The 24,556-nt window shown below is 45.1% G+C and overlaps 2 protein-coding genes across 5 annotated transcripts; both read left to right on the top strand.

Annotated features, from left to right (window-relative positions):
- Positions 1–8: 8 nt before the first annotated feature.
- On the top strand, positions 9–8,081 carry si:dkeyp-69b9.6 (uncharacterized). The gene is given in 5 exon segments (XM_045718802.1): positions 9–313; positions 636–755; positions 1,069–1,195; positions 1,480–4,952; positions 4,955–8,081. Coding segments are annotated over 2 exon segments (4,968 nt in total). The 5' UTR covers positions 9–313; positions 636–755; positions 1,069–1,195; positions 1,480–1,870; the 3' UTR covers positions 6,841–8,081.
- Positions 8,082–10,353: 2,272 nt separating this feature from the next.
- dbpb (D site albumin promoter binding protein b) lies at positions 10,354–19,374 on the top strand. 4 transcript variants are annotated; one of them, XM_014201708.2, is made up of 5 exons: positions 10,354–11,010; positions 11,323–11,546; positions 13,575–14,045; positions 16,250–16,530; positions 16,648–19,374. In XM_014201708.2, exons 2-5 carry the CDS (start codon positions 11,354–11,356, stop codon positions 16,861–16,863), a joined length of 1,161 nt encoding a protein of 386 aa, XP_014057183.2. In that variant the 5' UTR covers positions 10,354–11,010; positions 11,323–11,353; the 3' UTR covers positions 16,864–19,374. The 4 variants fall into 4 exon arrangements, with proteins under 4 accessions (XP_014057183.2, XP_014057181.2, XP_014057180.2 ...); XM_014201706.2 differs by having other exon boundaries at positions 10,355–11,010; positions 11,297–11,546; XM_014201705.2 differs by having other exon boundaries at positions 10,361–11,010; positions 11,279–11,546.
- The last annotated feature ends 5,182 nt before the right edge of the window (positions 19,375–24,556 follow it).

Below are 24,556 nucleotides of genomic sequence, written 5' to 3'. Positions count from 1 at the left end.
GCACACGTCATTCCCTTTTACCCCCCCAAAATTATAACCGACCGTCCAAAACATTTAAGCCGACAAAAACATCACCAACTCATCATTACCAATGGGGATTGATGCTGTCAAATGGCGAGGAAAAGGTTGCAGCCTCAAATACTGAGTATTTCGAGCGAAAGGGAGCCGAGCATTCACCTCGCTCAGCATCAGTGAATATGGCTATGGCTAACGAGTCGAAAACAGTACGCAGAAATGGAGCGCTAAGCGAATGATAGCTAGATGGTAGGAAGGCGTGACAGGCCGCATCCTGAACTTGTACTTGGATGTGTAGGTAAATAAGCAATTTCGTATTTCATTCTGCCAAGAGGCATTCATTGGCTTTTGAATGCATATTTTTTGATGCTATAGATAGCAAACCGTGTGTGTTGTGTATTTCTATGGGTTGCATGCGATATCTGCTAGCTAAATAGCAGAATGTTATACCAAAAGCTGTCAGTTTTGTATGTAAGCGCTTCTTTGCAAAACCCCCAATGTTTGTCAAAGCAATGTGCAACCCAAAGTTAGTAGTTCCCGTAGCTAGTATTGTGCAATTATGCAATTTTTGCAGTGGCTGAATAACAGTTGCTGATTCTGAATTTCTGTCCTCCATACAGGATTGGTCATCTACATAATGTGAAAGGCAATCAAAAAGATGCGATTGTGAAATAAAATCCATCTCCCTCCGCTGTCGGGGGAACATATTTTGACTCATTGACATCTGTCAAAATTTAAAGGTAAGATTTTCCATAACGTGATCAATATTTCGCCGACGTCTTATAAACATGCAATAATAATTCATAATAATGAATGTTTTATTTACAGTTAGGGGGACTTAAAAAGTGTGACACAGTGCTCAGTTCATACGAAACTATATGCAGTAGTAATACCCTAGTAATATACAATAAATACATTATAATAACATTAGTAATAAAATAGTCATTCAGCATACTATACTTACATTTGGAAAACTATTAATTTTAGCAAGACTGACATTTGAAAAAATATATCATTACAAAGTTTTATTTTATTTAACCTTTATTTTAACAGGTACGACATTTTGAGACCTAGGTCTCTTTTTCAATTGCGCCCTGGATAATACAACATAAATATATACACATTGTTAACAAAACCATGTGTAATTTGTTTTGTGGCATCTATGAATGTGATGTTCCAGGTTCGTGATTACATTTTCATCACCTACTTTATCCCTTTTCAATAATTTAAAAAATACATTGTTTAATATATATATATATATATATTGTGTGTGTATATATATTATATACCTTTTTTGTTGTGTGTGATTTATTTTAAGCTAAAGAAAATTTTATTTTATCCTACATACTTTGGTGTATCATAATGGTACAAATGTTGGTGTATTTACAAATGTCAGCTGTTCAATTTAACAGTTTTTATCAAATAGAAATATGTATTTTGACTAATGTAGTCTCTGTTTTTCAGTGAGGAGAAGAAAACATCATCTCTTCCCAGAGAATGAGTGAATAAACTGACGTGGATGAAGGGAAATGATGATATGGATGAAAACACTGTAACTGAAACAGCCAACCAACAGCTGTTGACTGAACTGCTCTCTAATAAAGATTGTTCTGTGCCATAAAACACCAAGAGACCAACAGCCAACAACAATTTCACACCAAAACAAGGCCTTTTCTCCCCATGAAACTGTACAAGGTGTTTAAGACTAAATAAAATGGCACCAACCCATCAAGATAAAAAGAGAGTACGGTATCCACGTTGAAAAGAACTGTAAGACCTGTTCACGTTTGAGAACCCCCCCCCACTTTACACTAAATAACCCCATTCCCCACACACTTGCTCCCTCTCCTGTTGGATGGAGAGTGGGGGCAGTGGGCGATCGGGCGGAAGTAGCAGCAGCCGAAGTGCGCGAACAGGGGGGACCGGCAGTGTTATCGGGCGGAGTTCGGGATCGAGCCGAGGCGACTCAGGCAGTTCCAGGTCAAATAGTGGCACTGCAGGATCCCTCGGCCGAAGCTCGTCCGTTGGCGGCAGTGGTGGGATCATTGTCGCTGCTCCTGGTGCTGGAGGTGTGGCTCCTGCACCCCCATGTGCCAGTGAGTGGGAGATGTTCCAATTTGGAAAATACAATTTGGACATAATAGAGATGTTAAGCGGACACCAGGCCCATCAGTTCAAAGGCCTTGGGTTAGAACGACAGCTACAGCATCAGCAGCAGGTGCAGCTTCACCAGCACCAGCTCCAGCAGCAACAACAACAGCAGGCCGAGACCTCAGGAGCTCTCCTGTCTGGGCTAGGCCTTGGGTCCCTCCAAGGGGCCAGAAGCAACGCCTTTTCCGATTCTGCCTCTATTTTCGCCAAAATGAGCGCCCCTCCTCCCCCTCTACAACAACAACCTTCTTCGTCCTCACAAAGCTCAAGATCCAAGTCAAGCAAGATGAGTAGCAGCAGCTCAAGCCATGTGTCGGGCTACCCACAGTTCCTGCGTTCCTTCCACCCGACAGAGGCAGCTCTGGCACAGGAGCAACTGCATTCTGGGGTCGGCCGCTTCGAGCACTTTTCTGGGGGTAGCAGTGGTGGGGGTGCTGGGGGGTTGGGAGTTGCCCCCCCTCCACCACCCCCTCTGCATCCAGGCATCCCCCAAGCATCACCTGGCCCTTCATCCTCTTCCCCCTCCCCCTCCAGTTCAGTGGTAACTAACAATCCCCCCAGTAGCAGTGCAGTCACCTCTCTGGGACACCAGCTGGTTGGGGCCCAGTCTGATGCACGGAGTCTTCATCAGCAGTTCAGTTGCATGCTAGCTGCTAATCAGTACTTTCTCTCTGGTGTGCCTGCTAACGCTAGCTTAGAGCAGTTTCTGGTTCAACAGGGAACCCACAACCACCTGGGGATAGGTTTAGGTCAGAGTGAGGGATCCAGCTCAGGCCTTGCTCCGCCTCCAGCTCTGCATTCCTCTCATTCGCATGGCCTCTCTACCGCTCAGCCACAGCAGCAGCAGCCTCCACAGCAGCAGCAGCTGCCTCCCCATACCCTGTCCCACCCCCACTCGCACTCCCACCCTCACCACCCCCTCCACCCAGGCTCCCAGCCCTCTTCCCTGGGTGGTTTTGACTTCCAGGGCATCCCAGTGCTCTCCTCCAACCAGCTGGCCTCTCTGATGCAGCAGGAAGCAGGCCTGCCGCTCCCCCTGCCGCTTCATCTGTCCCTCTCCAAGGATGACGGCAAGGGGGACAGCAGTGGGGGCGGAAGCAGCAGCAGTAGGAGGAAGAAAGCGATGGCTGGCTACCTGCCACAGAGGAAGTCAGATGGCGGCAGTAACAGCAGCAGCAGCCACAGCAGTGGGAACCCCAATGCTAGCAGCAGTGCAGGGGGGCTGGGCCACGACCCCTCCCCAGGGCTGGTTGGGGGGGGGGGCGGAGGGGTTGGCATGTCAGGTTTGGGAGGAGATCCATCCCTCCTGGCCTCTTCATCATCATCCTCATCATCATCAGTTGTCTCATCCTCCTCTTCCTCTGGCCCCTCCTCCACTGCAGCATCAGTCCTGGTTACTAATGGTTCTCACCTATCCAAACCTGATAACATGGGCTCCATGCCATCTGCATCTACACAGGCTGACACTGAGCCCCTCTATAACTGTGGTGAGTGTGGCAAAACCTTCACTCACCTCTCCAGCCTTCGCAGGCACCTGCGTATGCATGAGTCTACGGCAGCAGGTACTAGCAATAATGCCAGCATTAACCCAAACCCGACTCATATCCAACCACTAACTGACCCCAGTCTCCCACACTCCACCCAGGAACACTCCACCCAGGATCTGAACTCTCAATCTAACTCGCTGTCCTCCCAACAATCATCCAACTCAGTCCAGGCCTCATCCTCCTGCCCCAGCCCTGACAAGACCTTCAATTGCTCAGATTGTGGCAAGCACTTCAAGAAAAAGGGGCACCTCCTCCAGCATGGCGTCATCCACTCAGAGGCTCGCCCGTATGGCTGCAGCATCTGCTCCCGGGCTTTCAACCGCCGTGAGTCGCTGACGCGACACGAGAAGATTCACCAGGACAAGCCCTTCCGCTGTCCAGCCTGCGGTCGATGCTTCCGTGAGAGCACCTCTCTACTCAACCATGCTGCCTCTGGCACATGCGGCAAGCCAGGTAGGGCATCAAAACCACAGGGCAGCAGCAAGGAAGGAGCTGTAGGGGAGGGCAGAATGGGAGGAGGTGGCGGAGGAGAAGGTGGAGGAGGTGGGGATTACCAGGGTAGTAGAGGGGTGATTTATGGGAAAACTGAGGAAGATGAAGAGGGTGTGATCATGGGAGGTGAGGGAGGTCAGAAGTCAAGGCTAGGGTGTGATGGTGGTCTGTTTCAGTCAGAGAGGGGAGGGAATGCTAACAGCAGGGACAGGCCAGATGGTAAATACCCCACTGATTACTCTCGGAATCGTTACACAGGCTACCATGACGACCACCGTTCTCAAGGTAACCCGTCTCCGTGTTACTCTGGAGCCTCCCCCTGTGGCAGTGGGATGGCGGGCCCGGCGCTGAGGAAGGCACCATTGGCCCCGACGCTGCACCCTCACCCTCAGAGTCAAACCCAACATCACCACCAGCAGCACCTCCCCCTGTCCTCTCTCCTGGATGACTCTGAAGACGACGTCACCAGCTCTGTAAACAACGCCATCTCAGCCATCGCCGCCGCAGCTGCCGCCAACTGTGATATGAACAGTGGGAACAGAGGCGACGATAGGAGGGATATCATCGGAGGGCTGTTGGGGGGGCTGGACTTAGGCCCCTTGGGGTCCCCTTCATCAACATCTGGGATGGATAAGACCTATAGAGGAGCAGGGAACCAGGATGGTATGAGTGGTAATATGAACCACAACCAACAGCAGGGGAATGATCCACAGAACCCTGCTGCCAAACCAAAACGTCCCCGAAACCCAGAAAGCCCAAAGACCCCAACGCTCCCCCTAAACGCAGGCAGTACACCCCCAGAGCTCCCAGAGAGTCGAGCAACATCCCGCGGCCATATCTGTGCAGTGTTTGCGGCAGGGGGTTTGCACGCCGCGAGACCCTGCGTAGGCACGACCGTGTCCATACTGGGGAGAAGCCCCACCGCTGCAGTACATGTGGGAAGCACTTCAGAGAGGCCTTCCACCTCACCAAGCACCACACCGTTCACTCTGGGGAGAAGAACTACAAGTGCAGCCTGTGTGGGAAAGAGTTTGGCTACTCCCAGAGCCTCAAGAGGCACGGGAAGCTCCATCAGAAAGGGGAGCTGGAAGAGGTCCCCACAACACCAGGAGGGGAGAACCTCAACAACTTCAACACAAACCCATCATGTGGTGTGGGCCAAGACAGGGAACAGAACCAAGGAAACAGCTCCTCCTCCTATTATTCATACCCCCAAGATGTCAAGCCTCAAGGCTCCAACAGCCAGCCCCCGCCCAGGCTCTACACCTGTGCCATATGCTGGAAGTCTTTCCGCCATCACTTCCACCTGACGGCTCATCACCAGACGGTCCATGAGAACGGAGGTGAGAAGCTGTTCAGCTGCGAGGTGTGTGGGAAGGCCTTTGCCTACTCCAACAGCCTCACTCGACACAGGCTGTCACAGCACGGCCTGGCCCGCACCGGCACTGACAACGCACAAGGGGACGGCAGTGGTTCAGGGGTAAACAGTGCAGCTGGTGGTGGAGTGAGTGGGACTGCGTCAGAGAGCGAGGCAGCCACCAACGCCCTCCTTCAGATGGCACCTTCCACTGAGGGCCACGGGGGGCAGCAGAGTCACAGTGTTGTCACCCACAGTCATCAACAACAGCCACCTCAGCCCCCAGCTGGCTACTCCCCCCTTTTCTATGATGCTGGTACGGCCCACTCCTCAGCCTCCAGCGTCCCTCCCTACTCTCAGCCCCTGCCACCCAACTCCACAATCATGCCCCCTCAGCACCAGCATTCCCCAGCAAGGGTGAAAGGGGAGCACATTTACCCAGCTGGGTCCAGTAGTCACACCCTTCACACCACAGCTCCATTCCAGCCCCTCACGGAGCTGCCATCCGACCACCATCACCACCACCACCACCACCACCACCATTCTTCACATCATCACCACCGTTCAGAGCCACAGTCCCAGCAACAACACCACAGGAACATCCAATCACACGATGACATGAAGAGGCACAAGAAGAAGAAGAAGAGAAAGTCCGACAGGAGGGAGGGAAGGGGGGACCTTTCGGTGGAGTCCTCAGGCTTCGTCAGAGACGAGGGGAGGAAAGACCAGAGGAAGAGGAGGTCTGTTTTCCAAAAACAGCTGAGGAAGAAAAAGCTTCTGTTGAAGATTAGACGAGGGGGGGAAGCGGGAGGGGGAGGGTATGAGCTGGTCACAACAAGAGGGATGAAGATACAAATCCTGTCATCTCTCAAAGTCCCAGTGAAACGTTTTGCCTGCTCCATCTGTCCCCACGCCATGTTCGCCCGCCAGGCCGGCCTGCTAGCCCACAGGGCAGCTAAACACACCCAGAGAGTCCTGTCCCCCCAGGAGCGTCTGTGCTGCGGTGTGTGTGGGAAGCAGTCTCACAGGCTCCTGGAAGCCTTCATCCACCGGGCGACTCATCGCGCCCGAGGGTCCTTCTCCTGCAGACGCTGCTCTGCTCGCTTCTGGAACGCCCCCCTCCTCCGCAGGCACAAGGTGACCTGCCGACATAGGGCCAAGGGACTGCCACGAGGTGGCGCTATCAGCCTGAAGTTGTCCAAGAGGGCGGGGGAGAGTAAGAGCAGAGAGGAGCAGGGGGAGATGTCGCACTCCCTGCTTACAGAGTACAGATACTGAGCTTGCTGAATTCTAAGGTAGTGGCGTTTAGATTTTCATTGATAGGAAAGGTAGAGGTTATCAGTTTTGGACTATACATAGAAGAAGATGGACTTTAAAAAACAGAAGCCTTGGGGGGGGGCGATTGAATTGGTCTGGTGTCTGTCTGGACCTCATCAACTCAACTCACTGACTGTTAGAACGAGTGTTTTAACAACATGAACTACTGTAGATCAACCAAGGATCACCCGGAATTCTTCCATCCAAACTGTATGGGAGGATGTTGAAAGACATTACTGTTTTCATATGATCATTAACCCTTAAGTGCATTGACACTATGCTTGGCTGACACTGTGCAGTTATTAGACATGTTTAGGTGATTTGACCTGCTAATTTAACTCTACCCCCTCAGCCTTACTAGCATCCCTTCTATACCCCTAGCTGTATGATAACTCTGTCTCTGCTGTGTACTATGTCTTGTTGATGTTCACCTAGAGCCCTTTTGGGGAATTTTTTTATGTAAAAAGTGCATTTAGTAGGAGTAGGGAGAGGGTGGGACACAGACTTCTGGTTGGTAGAGAGACAGTCTGTTTGTTGGTGCATGTGTGTTTTTTGGTCAGTTTGTTGCGGAGGTTGTGAACTCACTATGTGATGATTCATTCAGTACATCCAAAAAGGACGTGTTTTAAGCGTAAGTTAACAAAGTCCTGAAAAATGTCCCCGGTGATTTAATCACGTCTTTAAAAATACATTTGAGAATCTTAATAGATTGAAGTGAATACCACTTCCAGACAAAAAAGTGTATCTTACAAAAAGCCTTGCTAATCATGATCACTTTATTTAATTTTCATGCCTGTGGAAACAATTGTAGCTTTTATACCAAGATATTGAGATCAAGACAGGATGAAAAAAGCTCACTGTAACGTATATTGTGTTAATATCTTATCACTGCTGTGTTTCTGTTTTCACAAAGTACTTTATTTAGCTTTTACTGTTCCTTCATAGTAGCAAAACAGTTATGATTACATGTATTAATTAATGTGTGTTTAACTCCATCTGTCTACCTGCCAAACCTGGATTTTATCCTGTCCTCTTCTCCTATTTTTTGCTGAGTTGCAATCATGTTCATAACCCTGTCAAGCCTTGTTTTATCTTCTAAAGAAAAATAATAGTTCTAAGTACATTTCTATCACTTTATTTACTTAAAACAAAGATAGTTGTTGATTATACTTCAGCATTGAATAAAACATAAGTGTTCTCTGCTGTGTTTTTTGTCCATGTATCATGTAAGGCTAATGATGAAGAACTGGATAGTTACTGATAACTAATCATGTGGGTATTGACTCTATAATGAGAAAAATGTTACAAATACCAAAATCAGTATAATAGTTTTGTCCCAGATATAGTTAAATAGCTGTGTGGACCTGATGGATTTCAGGATGTCATTATGGATATACAAATACATTTCAACTTAGCACAACTATGGTTATCCAACTTATTGGCAGGTCAATCCAATTAATGTTGTATATTTGACCAGAAATGCTTTTTTTTTTGCTTTGCTTTCTATGACCCCAATTTGAAATGGCCACAACTCACAACCACCCAAAATAAATACATAATGGACATCTACAGCCTACAGTATTATGTTAAATCCACTAGATGGCATTAGGCACCTCATTTCTGCTCACTGTACTCTGGCCCTTGTGTGGTAGAGTGTGGCAGTCACATGGATTTTACACCGATAGGGGGTGGATTCAAGAGTCGGAACGTGCAGTGTCCATGTCTGAGCTGTGTGTGTCAGTGAGTGCTCGTCTCTGAGCCGTGCGTGCATGTGAGTGACTGAGTGACCGAGTGTGTACAAGTGTGTGTGTGTTTGCAGACTCATGCGAGTGTGAGATAAATCTATTTGTGTACGACACAGATAGAACATCAACATAAATGCGTACATACAAACATACATAGTCTACATCCAGAATTGCAAGGCAGTTATGGCTGCCCTACTGACCTAGTTCTGTTAGTTTGTGTGAATATAGGCTATTGTAATGTAGACTACAGTATTAGAGTTCACCTTAATGAAATATGACAGCTGTGGTCTGTTGTTCTGGTTTGACTTTAGTATTTTTTTAGGTGGCAGCAGCACTGTCACACTAACTGCTATAGAGGGATATGCACATTTCACTTCATTATGCTTATTCCCTCTGTTTCAACACCAAATACTACTAAACATCAATCACTAAGAAACATGAAATGCTATCATTTTAATTTCTAGATAGCATGGTCTGTTCATGTGTTAGTGCATTTTCCACATGTCATGTAGGACTACAACCGAAGAAGCATATTATAGCCTACCTATCAAATCAGTCACCTTTGTTCACTAAGTACATTTACATGTAACAGGAATTTGACCTGGTGAGATGGTGCTGCCACAATAACAAGAGTATACAGAGAAAATATATAGCCTACTATAGCTTAAAGCAAAATTGATTATGATTTAAAAAAGAAAACAATTTTTAGACAATGTGAATGTAATTTAAGGTCATTGTCTGTCTTTTCTATATTCCAACTACCTCTTCTGTAGGCCTGTTCTATGCTCTCTCAAACGTTCTCAAATTGTTCTAACCGATTCATTATCATGAATAGGTCAGGCATGAAGGCATGCAAGGTTAGTTTTGCAGTATACTTCTGCAGTAAACACACATGTATGATAGTTTATCATAAATCAATGTATCAATTGTTTCCCCATTAATTATACTCATGCTGTTGGCCTATGCCTATTTGTGAAGAAAACAAGTGAGTGGTACACAGAGTAATATCCTCATAAGGATGTATATTGTTCCTGGGATCTGTCAAAATATTGTTTTTCCGATGTCCGACTAGCAGTAAAAAAAAATTTCCTGTGGCTCTTTGGCTGTGGGTTAAAATACAGTACTGCAGACACCTCGCGCTGTTCTGCTTTGAATCGGTCTCACGCGGCCGTAGCATGGGGGGAATCCGTAGGGCGGGGCGGGTGGCCTAGTTCTTTCCAATAAGCGCTCACTAGGGGAGGAGACATTATTTTCTCCAACCAATCGAAGCTAGAGCAACATGCATAAGGGTTGCACCTCCTCGTGACTGGGCCATGTGCGCTATAACAGCTATTCTGCTTTTAGGAAGCAACGTGCTGCTGTGTTCCTTTCGCCTGAAAACCCGGCAGCCACTCACGTTTTCTCTGGATTACAAGCGGACTGGGAAAACTGTAGTCTACACTCAGTTGCTTTCTCATAGAATGGTGCTATGCCCATTGCCATTCTAATGAAATAATCATATTGGCACTCTATTTGGGCAATAATTTGTATGCCTAGATGAACGTTCTATAAGAGGATATGTCTCAAGGTCCCCTCAGTTGCTAGAGCCATTTAAAGACGTTAACTGAAAGTCATGATGATAACGGTGGCGGGTGATTGCTAACTGTCCATTTGTTTTCGTCCGTCTGTCCATGAGCATACAAACAACAAGTGCTTGGCGTGCCCCCTCGAGGTGTGGCACGAGGGGGGTTGTGTGTTTGTGTCATGCATATTGAACAAATAAGCCAATCATGCCTTCTCTCGCGCCTTGCCCTATGAGTTGTGACGTCACGTGAACTGCCCGTGTTCGTTCCAGCTGAGAGGACAGCCGTCGCGCAGCCCAAATCCAAGCCCGTGCTTCAGTACATTGGCTACACAAAGTACGCGGGGGAAAAGAGGACCCCCCCCTCCCGAAAGAACGATAGAGCGACAGGAAAGCTTAAAGAAAAAAGTAATACAGCTTGTCACCCGACAAATAGAGCGCGTACTCAGAGCCTTCTCCGCTTTTCGCTCTTCATTATTTGTTCATTTGGCATTGTGGAGCAGGACATTCTTTTTCCTTGCTTCGAGTTTCATTTTGATCATATTTGAATCATCATTTTTTGGGGGGTGTTGATCAACTCAGGATATTTTTCGACAACAACTTATTGATCTCCAGCTCGGATTTTATTTTGTCCACCTTTGTATTGACCATGGGCACCAGTAATTAGTTTGACGGTTACAACTGGTCTCTATTGGAGAATAACATCTTGATCTGCACCGGGGATCTACAATAATATAGTGTTGCACCATATCTACTGGAATACTGTCTATTATAATGATACAACAGTGGATATAAGAACACTTCATAGCCTAAATAGAGGGAAAGGTAAGAAAATGTTTATTGACATTCTAAACAAATCAAAGAGACATGTTTTGCAACTATTGCTTGTTATTATTAGGCTACACAGGTATACTGAGCCTGGGAATCATACTTAAATGTTCTCATATCTTGTCGAGATATGCACCCACATATGCGTTTTATATTATTTCAACACGTTTGTAATGTCATTTCAAATAGACTATTCATTGCACCTGGTTTGTACCCAATTCTAACTATAATAAATGTTAATTCAATATTCTCGTTAATTGGATAGCGGTGATCAATCTGCCAGTCATTTAGACTCCGCCTGCGCCCCAGGATCCTAATCAACAACCAGGTCCGGCCAACTATGTCCAGGCAGCTCACCCAGCTCCTGACCCCGGACCTCCCAGCCGGCGCTAGCCCGCAGTTCGGGAATTGCAACCAGTCTGGTGGCTCCATCAGCGGTGGACACCTCAACTCCATGGCTAGTTTGAAATCCCTCCTGCAGCATCCGATGAAGGGAGACCGTGCAAGTCTCAAAGACTGCTGCGACGTTAAAGGTGAGAAGATAACTTTGATTTCATTTGATTGTTACATTGTTATCATGCTGTTACCACTGAAGGTTCTACAGTGCAACAATGTTGCTGATGGAGTTTGCAGCACTTATGAGAACAGACACTGCATGCCAATGTTGTTTTTCTGTTATTTAGCATATTTTGTAACTGACATTCATTGAAATCATATCTACCAGTCTCCATTGTCTACCTGACAATTGAGTACAGTACAGTGAAGACAGCTGTGCTCACCAGCATAACTTAATATCTGGTCCTGCCATTGTCACATGCACATGGCATGACACATGCACCACTGTCTGACTTGTTGTTTGGAAACAAAACAGAGATGGTATACTGGTGTGGTTCTTCAGTACAGAACTCAGCTCTGAATAATGATTCATGATTGACATTCTGCAGCCAACACACACCATAGGATATACATGGAGGTGAAAGTTGTCCTTTAAAACTGATTCATGGTCAGTTTGTATTTTTACTTCTGATAATACAGGTCAGGACCACAATAGGAAACTTTGTCTCAGAACAGAACTTACACTCTTAGAAAAAAAGGTGCTATCTAGAACCTAAAAGGGTACTTCGGCTGTCCCCATAGGAGAACCCTCTTAATAACTATTTTTGGTTCCAGGTAGAACCCTTTTGGGTTCAATGTAGAGGGTTCTGCATGGAACCCAAAAGGGTTCTACCTGCAACCAACATGGGTTCTACCTGGAACCAAAACAGGTTCTCCCATTGGGACAGTCAAATAACCCTTTTGGAACCCTTGTTTCTAAGACTGTAGGATCAAATGCTCTTTGGAAAATGTTAATCGAATCCAACCACTCCTATAGTATAGAGCAGTAAACCAGAAAGGAAATTATGGGATAGAAATCATGTTCAAATCATCTATAAGTGACTTTGTTGAGCTTCACAATCAACTTGAGATACTTTTGGATGATTTGGACATGCTAATATCGGTCCCATGACTTGAATAGGATTTGTGCCACAAATGCTAAAACGTTAGCATGTGGAAACAGTGCCAGGGAAACTAAACCAAAGCATGAACTACTGTCATACATTATCCATAGACAGTTTACAGGGTAAGGAAACCAATATGCCATTATGTTATTACATGGTCATTAAGCATAACAAACACTTTTATCCAAACACAAAGGTCACTCACTGTCCAATTATGACCCCCAAATGTCCAATAGAATGATGGTGCCATCCCATGTTGCACTCTGCTGTGAGCTGAGCATGATGTTCTCATATGGATTATAATCTCCGCCCCTCCAATCCCCTGGCATAGTTTTAGATTAGCATGCAGATTAAGATGACATCTTTTGGTATAATATCTGACATGCTAAACAGTACTAGCGAGGCCTGTGGTATGGATGCCTATATTCACAAATTCATTTGTCTCACCAAATATAGACATAGACATGCATACATGTAGTAAAAATCATATTGCTTTTCATCCAGCATTCTGATTTTGATTCTTGTGCAGTTTCTTGTATGACCATCTGTTACGGTCTGACTGAAGCATTCAGTGGTGTTTGTGCGCATAGCAGTGCAGCTGATGCATCCAACTGTCACACCATTCCACAGATATCATCTATCTCTCAGTATCTGTAGAGTTGACGCATCTATAGGATAATTGTGCCTCTGGACCTCAACAGCTATGAGGCTTGGGCCATAGCACCCTCTTGTCTCACTGAATTAAATTAAATAGATTTACAAGAACGCCTACAGCTTTGGACATAAGATAATTATATCCTGTCATATGACCCTAATAAATTCTCCCCAAAAAGTAAAAAGCAAAGAGTGTAGATGGAAGAAACCTTGTGAGGAACCAGACTTGAGGGAGTGTATCTAGTGGGATACCATAACACTTTGTATTTTTTTATAATCCCAAACCCACCTCTGGCAGCACCAAGGGTCAAACATTTGATGTGACAACAACAACTCTTGAGAGTTCCAACCCCTGTCCATCCTTTACTAACCAATAACCTCCATTTTGTCTCTCTCCCACCATCACAGACAAAGACAGAACCATCACAGACATGGATGAGGACTCCTTGGGTGGCGGGAACGGCGGCTGCAACATGCGTACCGGCAGCAGCGGGGTGAGCAGCAGTAACAGTAACGGCTGTGGCAGCGGAGGAGGAGGTGGAGGATCAGGTGGAGGATTTAACCAGTCTGCGTTCCTGGGACCCCTCTTGTGGGAGAGGACCCTGCCAGTGGAAGGAGGCCTCTTCCAGCTGCAGTACATGGACCTGGAGGAATTCCTCACAGAGAACGGCATGGGCGGTGTCCACGGCCAAAACAGTTCCAGTACAGCCCAGATCCCATCCCAGAGTTCCCAGTCGGCGGTGCCCAATCAGAGTTCCCAGTGCCCCCCCTCATCGCCCCCACCCTGCTCTTCAGCCTCCTCCTCGTCATCCTCATCTTCCCCGTCGCTCATCGGCCTGGAGGTGGCCCAGTCCAACATGCAGGGAGGACTTGACTATGGTGAGTTACACAAACCGGGTGTTGGAGGAGGGGAGGGCAACATGCAGGGATTTCTATGATGATTTTATCCCATGGATACAATATGGAACAGTGTACATCTGTTTAATGTACACATCTTCAATAGGAACATGGGGAGAGGGGGGAGATTGAGATGGTTTATGGTGATTCTATGGAAAGGGATTGTAAGGGTGGTGGGTGGTTGGTGAATGTATCGCAGTGTATCGTTGTTTACATGGCATCGACAATGTATTCATTGGTCCAGTTTGGCCAAATGAAGCAAGGATTATGGTGCCATGTTGTTTTGGCCTTGTGAAGTGGCAACTAGATGAAGGACTAAAATGGAGGATCAGTGACATGGCAGATACCATGGTGACCCTGTATCAATACAGGACGGCTATGTCCTTAAAGAGAAGGCTGTAGTAGAGTCTGCACAAAGTCTTCATGTGATTCAGCTGTTTAAGTTGTCCTCAGTACTCATATTGACCTCTCCTATGGTGACCAAGCATCATTTTCTGTGAAGCCAAATGGAATCCCTTAACGCTGAGTTAACTTGACAGAGAGGGAACAACAAGGAGGGGTTGAGAAAGCAACAACAGGAATTTCCTGTAGGCTACAAACTACCCTTCACACTGAGCTATGTTTAACATTTAGGCTGCCTGAGAGAAAGAGACAGAGGAGACATTTAACTATGGATCTCACAGCGCTGACAAAGGGGTTTGGTTTGGTCGGTTTATGTTCAATTCAGGTCCAACCAGCCATTTACTGAGCACTAAGGTCTTACTGTACATAGGGAGATCGAGACAGAGATAAGGAGGGGAGGGCGAGGAAGTAGGTGTGTGTAGTGAGTGTTTGTGATCGCGTGTCTTTAAATCTCTCCTCACCTCACACGCTACAGCAATGTGCACGTGCAGTGTCCCTTCACGTGCAGAGGCTGTGAGCACTGGAGCAAGAGAACGAGAGGCAGGGCCAAGCGGAGGACTGGGAGGAGCAGAGAGGCAAGCGAGGGTGGGAGGGAGAGTGAGGGAGAGCGAGGGAGGGAGGGGGGAGGAAGAGGTTCCCATTGCCTGCTGATACTGAAGTTCCAATGGAATGTTTGAATGCAGAAGAGAGAGATTTACAGAGATAGTAATGATTAAGATGTGGTGCTGTACAGTAGATAGGGACTGTCAGTAGACATTGTATTTAACCCTTCATAAACTGGTTGTTTTTTAGCTGCATTTCTGTTGTATTCCAATGTCACAATAATACACTTTAGACAGTTTAGACATGATTTAAATACGACACATTCACATTTACAAGACAAATCGGATATTTATGTAAAAGAAACATTGACGAAGCCAAAATTGATATTATGGGTTGGATGATGTGTTTGCTACATAGTCGTTACAGTGTAACACAAATTATGAGGCAAGACGGGAGAACATATTTGTAATGATCTGATTTAAGTTTTCATTCAGACACCAGACCATTGATTTAACTCGAGGTGGATGTAGTGTAGGCTGTGTTCTGATTGTGTTCTCATAGAGGAGGAATAGGAAGAGGAAAAGGCTGTTTGGAGTCTTAATGATAGGAATGTCAAGGTGTTATGTGCATTAGGCCCTAAAGGGGGTGAGTGAGCTTTATAGAACATAGGGAACTGATTTCAAGGGGTGGGGTGACGGTTGTATAACAGTTTTAGAAACATTTCAAGAAAACTGTCAAAACCAGCTTTATAGGAGTCCGGGCATGTTGATGATAATATTAAACCAGGATTGAAATATATACTCTGACTAAAAGGGTGATATTGAACGTTTATACACAAGATAACTTGAGAAAAGTGCTCTTGCATATGTAAAGTTGCCATTCGAGTTCAATTTCTCCATGATAATTGATTCATATTGAAGTGAAATGCACGCTCACAATAGTGGGAAAGACATTGGGCTGTAGAATTCACACTTGAAAGCAGGGAGAAAAACGTTCCTGTTTATTAGTTTCTCAGAGCAGAAAGTAGCTCCCTTCCACCACCTGGTGGACATGTTATGTAACTGCAGCCTAACAGCTCTACAGCTCTTTTACTTTACATATTTTGACTTGAAGATAAATGCTGTGTGTTATTGCTTTCTGATGGACCTGAGAGGTCAGTGAGTCATAATGTATCTACATGGAATCTCCTGGTTCATATAAAGGTTTAATAAGAAAATAACAACCGATTCTCTCTCTTTCAGGAGGCAGTCAATCGAGCATGAACGACGACTGTGGCTCGCCTGGTTCCTCTGTCTCCTCTTCGTCCTGCACTCCTCTCATGACGCCCACATCCAACGGTCCAGACGTGATGGGTGGCTTTGAACCCGACGCGGCCGACGTGGCTCTGTCCAGCGTGCCCGGCCAGGACGCCTTCGACCCCCGCAGACACCGCTTCAGCGAGGACGAACTCAAACCACAACCCATGATCAAGAAGGCCCGCAAGATGCTGGTGCCAGCAGACCTCAAGGTTGGTAGTCAGAGAGTAGGTAGAAGTATTAAGAGTTGGTAGAAGTTGTCCCTAACCTCTGGTCCAGGGTCAGATCATTCTCTACAAGGTAATGTCAGTAGCTCTATATCTAACGGTGTCTTCCTCTTTCAGGATGATAAGTACTGGTCCCGGCGGTGTAAGAACAACGAGGCAGCCAAGCGTTCTCGTGACGCGCGGCGCTTGAAGGAAAACCAGATCTCGGTCCGTGCCGCCTTCCTGGAGAGAGAGAACCAGGCACTCAGACAGGAAGTGGCTGACATGAGGAAGGAGCTCGGTCGCTGCCGCAACATTCTCAACAAATATGAGAATCGCCATGGAGACCAGTGAAGAAGAGGAGGAGAAAGAGAAGGAACTGATGGGTGGAATGGGGTGACATGATGATGATAACGATGATGATGATGATGAATGTATGAGACGATGAGAAGGGTGATATAAAGAAGCTCAGGTGTCACATTTTGATGATGTCAGAGTGGGCAGGGTTAAAGGTTAGGGACAGAGAGATTACATAATCCGGAGGACTGTTGCCCCTTTAGACAAAAGAAGAGAAGACGTGACTTTGAGGATTTTGATATCGGAGAATTGTATATTTTTATATTAAGACTAGAGGGGGAGCAAATTTTGGAAATAATTTTTGTATATTTTCTATATGAATGGGAAAGATGTAAGATATAGAGCGATGGAGGGCTATGACAAAATATCTTTTTAAAGTAGATTGATAACGGAGATGCTATTTTAGAGGTGTTAGACAGGGATTTTAAGACAGGATTCAGAGTCAGGGACTAGGAGGCGAGGCGGCCATTTTAAACTGTAAAATAGAGAGCAAAATGATTTTAAAATTGTACAGTTCAACATTTCTTTGTGGATTTTACAGCACTCAATTTGTTTTCTTTGTTGTGTTTCTAACTGATGGGGTTTGGGCTGAAATGGTAGGAAAGTGAAAGAGAGAGAGCGAGAGAGAAATGGGAGAAACACTATTAACCCAGCACAATCTTCAGCACTTGTCCTGTGTTTGTAAATAACAAGTCCTTGATATTGTTACAACTTTTGCAACCTTTACTAACAGTTTGGACTGTTTAGTAGTTGTCTAGATGTCAGAGCTTTGGTGCAACAGCTCTTACATTTGATTATAGCTGCACTATCTCCTCTGTCATATAGAGAATATAGAGAATATTATGTGACCCCAAGACTAGCAGGGCATTCAATCACACTACAGTTAATGGATGGGGCGACTGTTAGTTTTTATTATGTATACTATGAACTCATATTGCTGAGCCCTTGGCCATCTCTCGCTCTCTTTCTGTCACTTTTTGTCCTTTTAGATTGCTGTCAGTTCTAACTGATGTAGAATATCTTGCCCAAGCTGGGTTGGTAGGATTTTTTAGTTGTTCTGGTTACAGTGGACCGTTTTGATCTTCTCTCTGCATTGTGATGTTTTCTTCCTTCCTATGTTTTTTATATTGAATTGATCCAATCCCAACACGGTTAAAGTCGCTTACAACCAATCACGAAAAGGCTACTTTTACCTTTAACCAATCCTAACAACCGGTCTCTGTGGTTGTAGATTGTATACATAATACCACAATGTCTTCACACCCTCCTAAATAGTCCACCAACTACCCAGGAAAAAGCACACTTGTGTTACTGTACTATATTAATGATTTTAGTTAGCATTCTTATTATTGGTAGAAGATAAATATTGTCTATATTGAATATACCAGTTTGTGTATTTTACATAGGTATATGCTAAGTGTGAATGTTGCAGAGATGAGATGCGTGTATGACTGCGTATATGCAAATGTATTCCAGGAGATGGGGTTTGTGGTTGGGTGTCATATCAAATGTGACCCTATTCTCCCATATACCTAGGGAATAGGTTATCATTCGAGATGATGCTATTATTACTCTCCCCATCGATCGGAATGGTGTTAAATTCTCAGATTTCTGGGACTAATAAAAAAGCCAAAATTTTAAATGTTGATTTATTAAGGTTGTTGATACTTTCTGTCAGTTTTCCGGCATTTCTGTGTTGTTGAGCATCATCTTAGTATCCACAGTGTCATGTTTCACTACCGACTCACTAAACCCAGGGGAGAGAAAGGGCCCAGTCATCCCAGTGATAGTGCTTCTTTTCCTCAACGACCATGTTATAAATAACTACCATTACTATTATTATGATTATGATGATTGTTACCCCCCTTTATTGTTGCTGTTATATATAATTGAATGATTTTATTTCTTTGGATGAACATGATTTGTTTCGTATTGAAGCATCTTTGATCTCAAGCTATCCTCACAGAGAGACTATTCAGACATGCATCCTTGTTTTTATGTCACTTCCTGCCCTGCACCATGTATATCCTGTTTTGGTCCCTCGAGGGCCGCTGGTTTGTTCATAACCCCAAACGGACAGTTTCTATCCGGACTTCTCTGAAACAGTTCCCAGAGGAAGGCGGCCATCTTGGTTTCTCTGTTGATCATGGATTCCACAATCTCGCTGGCTCATCTCATACCTGGAGAACGACAGCGGTAGAATCCCATGCACTTCTGACTGTACACGTCTGTTCAGTTCTCTAGTTGTGTATGGACTATGCACGCTAGCCACAGTTTTCCTCTTGGTTTTCTGCAGCCTATTTTCACCTCAGTGATTGTACGTATGCTCTCCCAACTGGATGTTGTTCCTGATCTCCCTGACGTGGATGATGATAGCTCTTATAGTGATTTTTATTGAACTACAACTACCCATCTGCACCAGTGGTGTCCACTGTTCCAGCCCACTCAGTGCTGGCAATGGGGATGTAGTCGAACTTTCCCGAAAACACAAATAAAAGATTGTTCTTACTTACTGCTTCCCTGTTTTCTTTATATTTACTCACGTTTTACATTTACATTTTTGTTATTTAGCAGATGCTCTTATTCAGAGGGACTTACAATTAGTGCATTCATCTTAAGATACACTATATATACAAAAGTATGTGGACATCCATTCAAATTAGTGGATTCGGCTATTTCAGCCACACCGTTGCTGACAGGTGTATAAAATCGAGCACACAGCCATGCAATCTCCATAGACAAACATTGGCAGTAGAATGGCCTTACTGAGGAGCTCAGTGGCTTTCAACGTGGCACCGTCATAGGATGCCACCTTTCCAATAAGTCAGTTCATCAAATTTCTGCCCTGCTAGAGCTGCCACGGTCAATTGTAAGTGCTGTTATTGTGAAGTGGAAACGTCTAGGAGCAACAACAGCTCAGCCGCGAAGTGGTAGGCCGCACAAGCTCACAGAATGGGACTGCCAAGTGCTGAAGCATGTAACGCGTAAAAATTGTCTGTCCTCGGTTGCAACACACTGCCAAGTTCCAAACTGCCTCTGGAAGCAATTTCAACACAACAACTTCGCCGGGAGCTTCATGAAATGGGTTTCCATGGCTAAGCAGCCGCACACAAGCCTAAGAAACCATTTGCAATGCCAAACATCGGCTGGAGTGGTGTAAAGCTCACCGCCATTGGACTCTGGACCAGTGGAAATGCGTTCTCTGGAGTGCTGAATCATGCTTCACCATCTGGCAGTCTGACGGACGAATCTGGGTTTGGCGGATGCCAGGAAAACGCTACCTGCCCCAATGCATATTGCCAATTGTAAAGTTTGGTGGAGGAAAAATGGTCTGGGCTGTTTTTCATGGTTCGGGCTAGGCCCCTTAGTTCCATTGAAGGGAAATCTTAACGCTACAGCATACAATGACATTCTAGACTTCCAACTTTGTGGCAACAGTTTGGGGAAGGCCCTTTCCTGTTTCAGCATGACACTGCCCCTGTGCACAATTTTTGTATTTATTTATTTATTTAACCTTTATTTAACTAGGCAAGTCAGTTAAGATCAAATTCTTATTTACAATGACGGCCTACCCCGGCCAAACCCTCCCCTAACCCGGACGACGCTGGGCCAATTGTGTGCCGCCCTATGGGACTCCAGATCACGGCCGGTTGTGATACAACCCGGGATCAAACCCGGGTCTGTAGTGAAGCCTCTAGCACTGCGTTGCAATGCCTTAGACCTCTGCGCCACTCAGGATCCCGCACAAAGCGAGTTCCATACAGAAATGGTTTGTCGAGATCGGCGTGGAAGAACTTGACTGGCCTGCACAGAGACCTGAGCTCAACCCCATCGAACACAGTTGGGATGAATTAGAACGCCGACTGTGAGCCAGGTATAATCTCCCAACATCAGTGTCTGACCTCACTAATACTCTTGTGGCTGAATGGAAGCAAGTCTCCACAGCAATGTTCCAACATCTAGTGGAAAGCCTTCCCAGAAGAGTGGAGTCTGTAATAGCAGCAAAGGGGGGACCAACTCCATATTAATGCCCATGATTTTGGAATGAGATGTTCTTCGAACAAGTGTCCACATACTTTTGGTCATGTAGTGTGGCTAGGTGAGACAACAACACATCACAATCGTATCATGTACATTTTCCCTCAACAAAGTATTTATCAGCAAAGTCACTGGAGTGGTACTACTCTTTAGCAATAGTTTGATGTCCTCTCTTTATATTTATTTTAGCTAATATTTAAGTATTTGTGTGTGCATGTATATATATATATATGTGTGTGTGTGTGTGTGTGTGTGTGTGTGTGTGTGTGTGTGTGTGTGTGTGTATGTGTTTGTGTATGGGTGTGGGTGGTTGTGTTTTTAGGTGGAACTCCATGAACTAGATGTTTGTGGCTTAAAGCAAAGCAACTATTTGATCATTGTTAATGGCATTGTTTGTAATCATAAAGTGCTTTGAAAGGCTGGTCATGGGACACATCACCTCCATCATCCCAGTCACCCTAGAGACCCACTCCAATTTGCATACCGCCTCAACAGATCTACAGACGATGCAATTTCAGGTGTACTCCACACTGCCCTCTCCCACCTGGGTGGTAATCGACAACAGCTTAGTGTTCAACACCATAGTGCCCTCATCACCAAACTTGGGTCCCTGGGACTGAACACCTCCCTCTGCAACTGGCTCCTGGAATTCCTGACGGGCCACCCTCGGGGTCAGGGTAGGTGACAACACCTCCGCCACACTGACCCTCAGGACACGCTGCCAGGACAACAACCTCTCCCTCAACATCAGCAATACCAAGGAGTTGTTCGTGGACTATAGGAAACAGGGGGTCACCCACATCAACAGGGCTGTAGTGGACAGGGTCAAGAGCTTCAAGTTCCTCTTTGTCCACATCACTGAGGACTTAACATGCTCCCTTCACACCAGCACAGTTGTGAAGAAGGCACTGCAGTGCCTCTTCTCCCTCAGGAGGCTGAAAGGATTTGGCATGGCCCCTCAGATCACAAGGAACTTTTACAGCTGCACCATCGAGAGCATTCTAACTGGTTGTAGAACCGTCTGGTATGGCAACTGCACCGCCCTCAACCGGAAGGCCCTACAGAGGGTGGTGCAGACGGCCCAACGCATCACTGGGGGCGAGCTCCCAGCCATCCAGGACGTACACTATCTGTCTGAGAAAAGCCCGAAAAATGATCAAAGACTCCAGCCACCCGAGACATGGGCTGTTCTCCATGCTCACGTCTGGCAGACGGTACCAGTGCATCAAGGCCCAGACCAACAGAGTCCTAAACAGCTTCTACCCCCTGGCTATAAGACTGTTAAATGGCTAACAACTACACACCTAAAATGATTATTGATTAGATGTATTACTACCATTACGCTGCTGTTCATTGGTTATTGATTGCCATTAATGTTAGTATTTATCTATTTATCCTGTTACCAGTCACTTTTCAGCCCTGTTTACGTGTATATCCTGCTACCAGTCACTTTTCAACCCTGTTTACATGTATATCCTGCTACCAGTCACTTTTCAGCTCTGTTTACATGTATATCCTGATACCAGTCACTTTTCAGCCATGTTTACATGTATATCCTGCTACCAGTCAATTTTCAGCTCTATTTACGTGTATATCCTGCTACCAGTGTCACGGCTTCCACCGAAGTCGGTTCCCCTGCTTGCTCGGGCGGCGTTCGGCAGTCGACGTCACCGACTTTCTAGCCATCAGCGCTCCTTTTTTCATTGTTCCATTTGTTTTGTCTTGTTCCCCGCACACCTGGTTTACATTCCCTAATCACACTGCATATATATTTTCCTCTGTTCCCCCCATGTCTTTGTGTGGAATTGTTTTTGTTTTGTGTTTGTTGTATCGCGCTAGTCTGGTTTTTCACCCTGGGCATTGCCTGTACCCTATTTGGGGAATTATTGGTGAACCTTATTGTTCTATTATTGACGGTATTTTGCGCTTGTGACTTTTACCGGTTGGCTTGAGTTGTAGCTGTTTGCGCCCCTCTGTTTGTTGCTTGGCTAATAAAGACGCCTGATCACCTATTCTCTGCTCTCCTGCACTTGACTCGAATGACCAGCAGCGAAAACCCTGACAACCAGTCACATTTCAGCCCTGTTTACATGTATATCCTGCTACCAGTCACTTTTCAGCCTTGTTTACATGTATATCCTGCTACCAGTCACTTTTCAGCCTTGTTTACATGTATATCCTGCTACCAGTCACTTTTCAGCCTTGTTTACATGTATATCCTGCTACCAGTCACTTTTCAGCCTTGTTTACATGTATATCCTGCTACCAGTCACTTTTCAGCCTTGTTTACATGTATATCCTGCTACCAGTCACTTTTCAGCCTTGTTTACATGTATATCCTGCTACCAGTCACTTTTCAGCCCTGTTTACATGTATATCCTGCTACCAGTCACTTTTCAGCCATGTTTACATGTATATCCTGCTACCAGTCACTTTTCAGCCTTGTTTACATGTAAAGTATATCCTGCTATCAGTCACTTTTCAGCCTTGTTTACATGTATATCCTGCTACCAGTCACTTTTCAGCCTTGTTTACATGTATATCCTGCTACCAGTCACTTTTCAGCCTTGTTTACATGTATATCCTGCTACCAGTCACTTTTCAGCCTTGTTTACATGTATATCCTGCTACCAGTCACTTTAATGATATTACTGAACTGTTGGGAAATACTTCCACTCTACTGTTTTACACCTGTTGAATCCGGTGCATGTGTCGAATCAACTTTGAAACTTGAAACTTGTAACTTGTTTATTCTTGATGGGAAGACAGATTGAACTAAAACTCAACAATGTCATGTGGTGAATCAGCAGTCCCCATGAGACTAGTTTCACATAGCTAACTTTCTGGAATCAAGCCAGATAGTCCAAACATGCGTGGTTCAGTGCTGGGGCATTGTGGTTTTGGCCAAAGATAAAAACAAGATCATTCCTAAATTTATCACATTTCACCCTTAAACACATATTGTTTTGGATGCATGTGCTTTGTGGTCACTTGTTATAATAATAACAATAATAATAATATGATATAAATACTCATATAATACAAATACTAATATAATATAAATACTCATATAATATAAAAAGTAATATAATACAAATACTTGGGTGGTTATTTCCTGTATAGTCTGTGCACCTTATGGGACTGTTTTGTCTTTTGTTGAAGTGTTAATTCTAATAAATTAAGAAGATGAGCACTTTACCCGCTGTGCCTTGGTCCTATCCTTACGACGCCCATGACAATACTAATATAAATACTCATATAATATTAACACTCATATAATACATGATTAGAAGATATGACAATGTTTCCATCATTATCAAAATATGTATTTTCTTTAAATATAAAAAAGGATATGGACAAGACTATAGTTGTAACTGTAAAATGGTATAGTTTTTCTTTGATTGTAACACTGTTGAAGTGACTCAGTAAAAACAACTGTCCAACAGAGATGGCATCAGCAGATGTCTATGGACCTTTATCATTGTGTGTGTGTGTCTGAGATCTGGCTCAGGTAGTAATAATAGAACCTGTAACTGTTTGATCAGTAGACCCTGTTGATTACAGGTGTGTGTGTGTGTATGTGTGTGTGTGTGTGTGTGTGTGTGTGAGTGGGAGACTGTAATGTCAGCTGCTCTGTTTGACCACTTGACCC

Source organism: Salmo salar, chromosome ssa05, assembly GCF_905237065.1.
Source record: "Salmo salar chromosome ssa05, Ssal_v3.1, whole genome shotgun sequence".
In the NCBI taxonomy this organism is placed as follows: domain Eukaryota; kingdom Metazoa; phylum Chordata; class Actinopteri; order Salmoniformes; family Salmonidae; genus Salmo; species Salmo salar.
The sequence above is the reverse complement of the archived record's forward strand: the minus strand, read 5'-3'. Positions and strand labels throughout refer to the sequence as shown.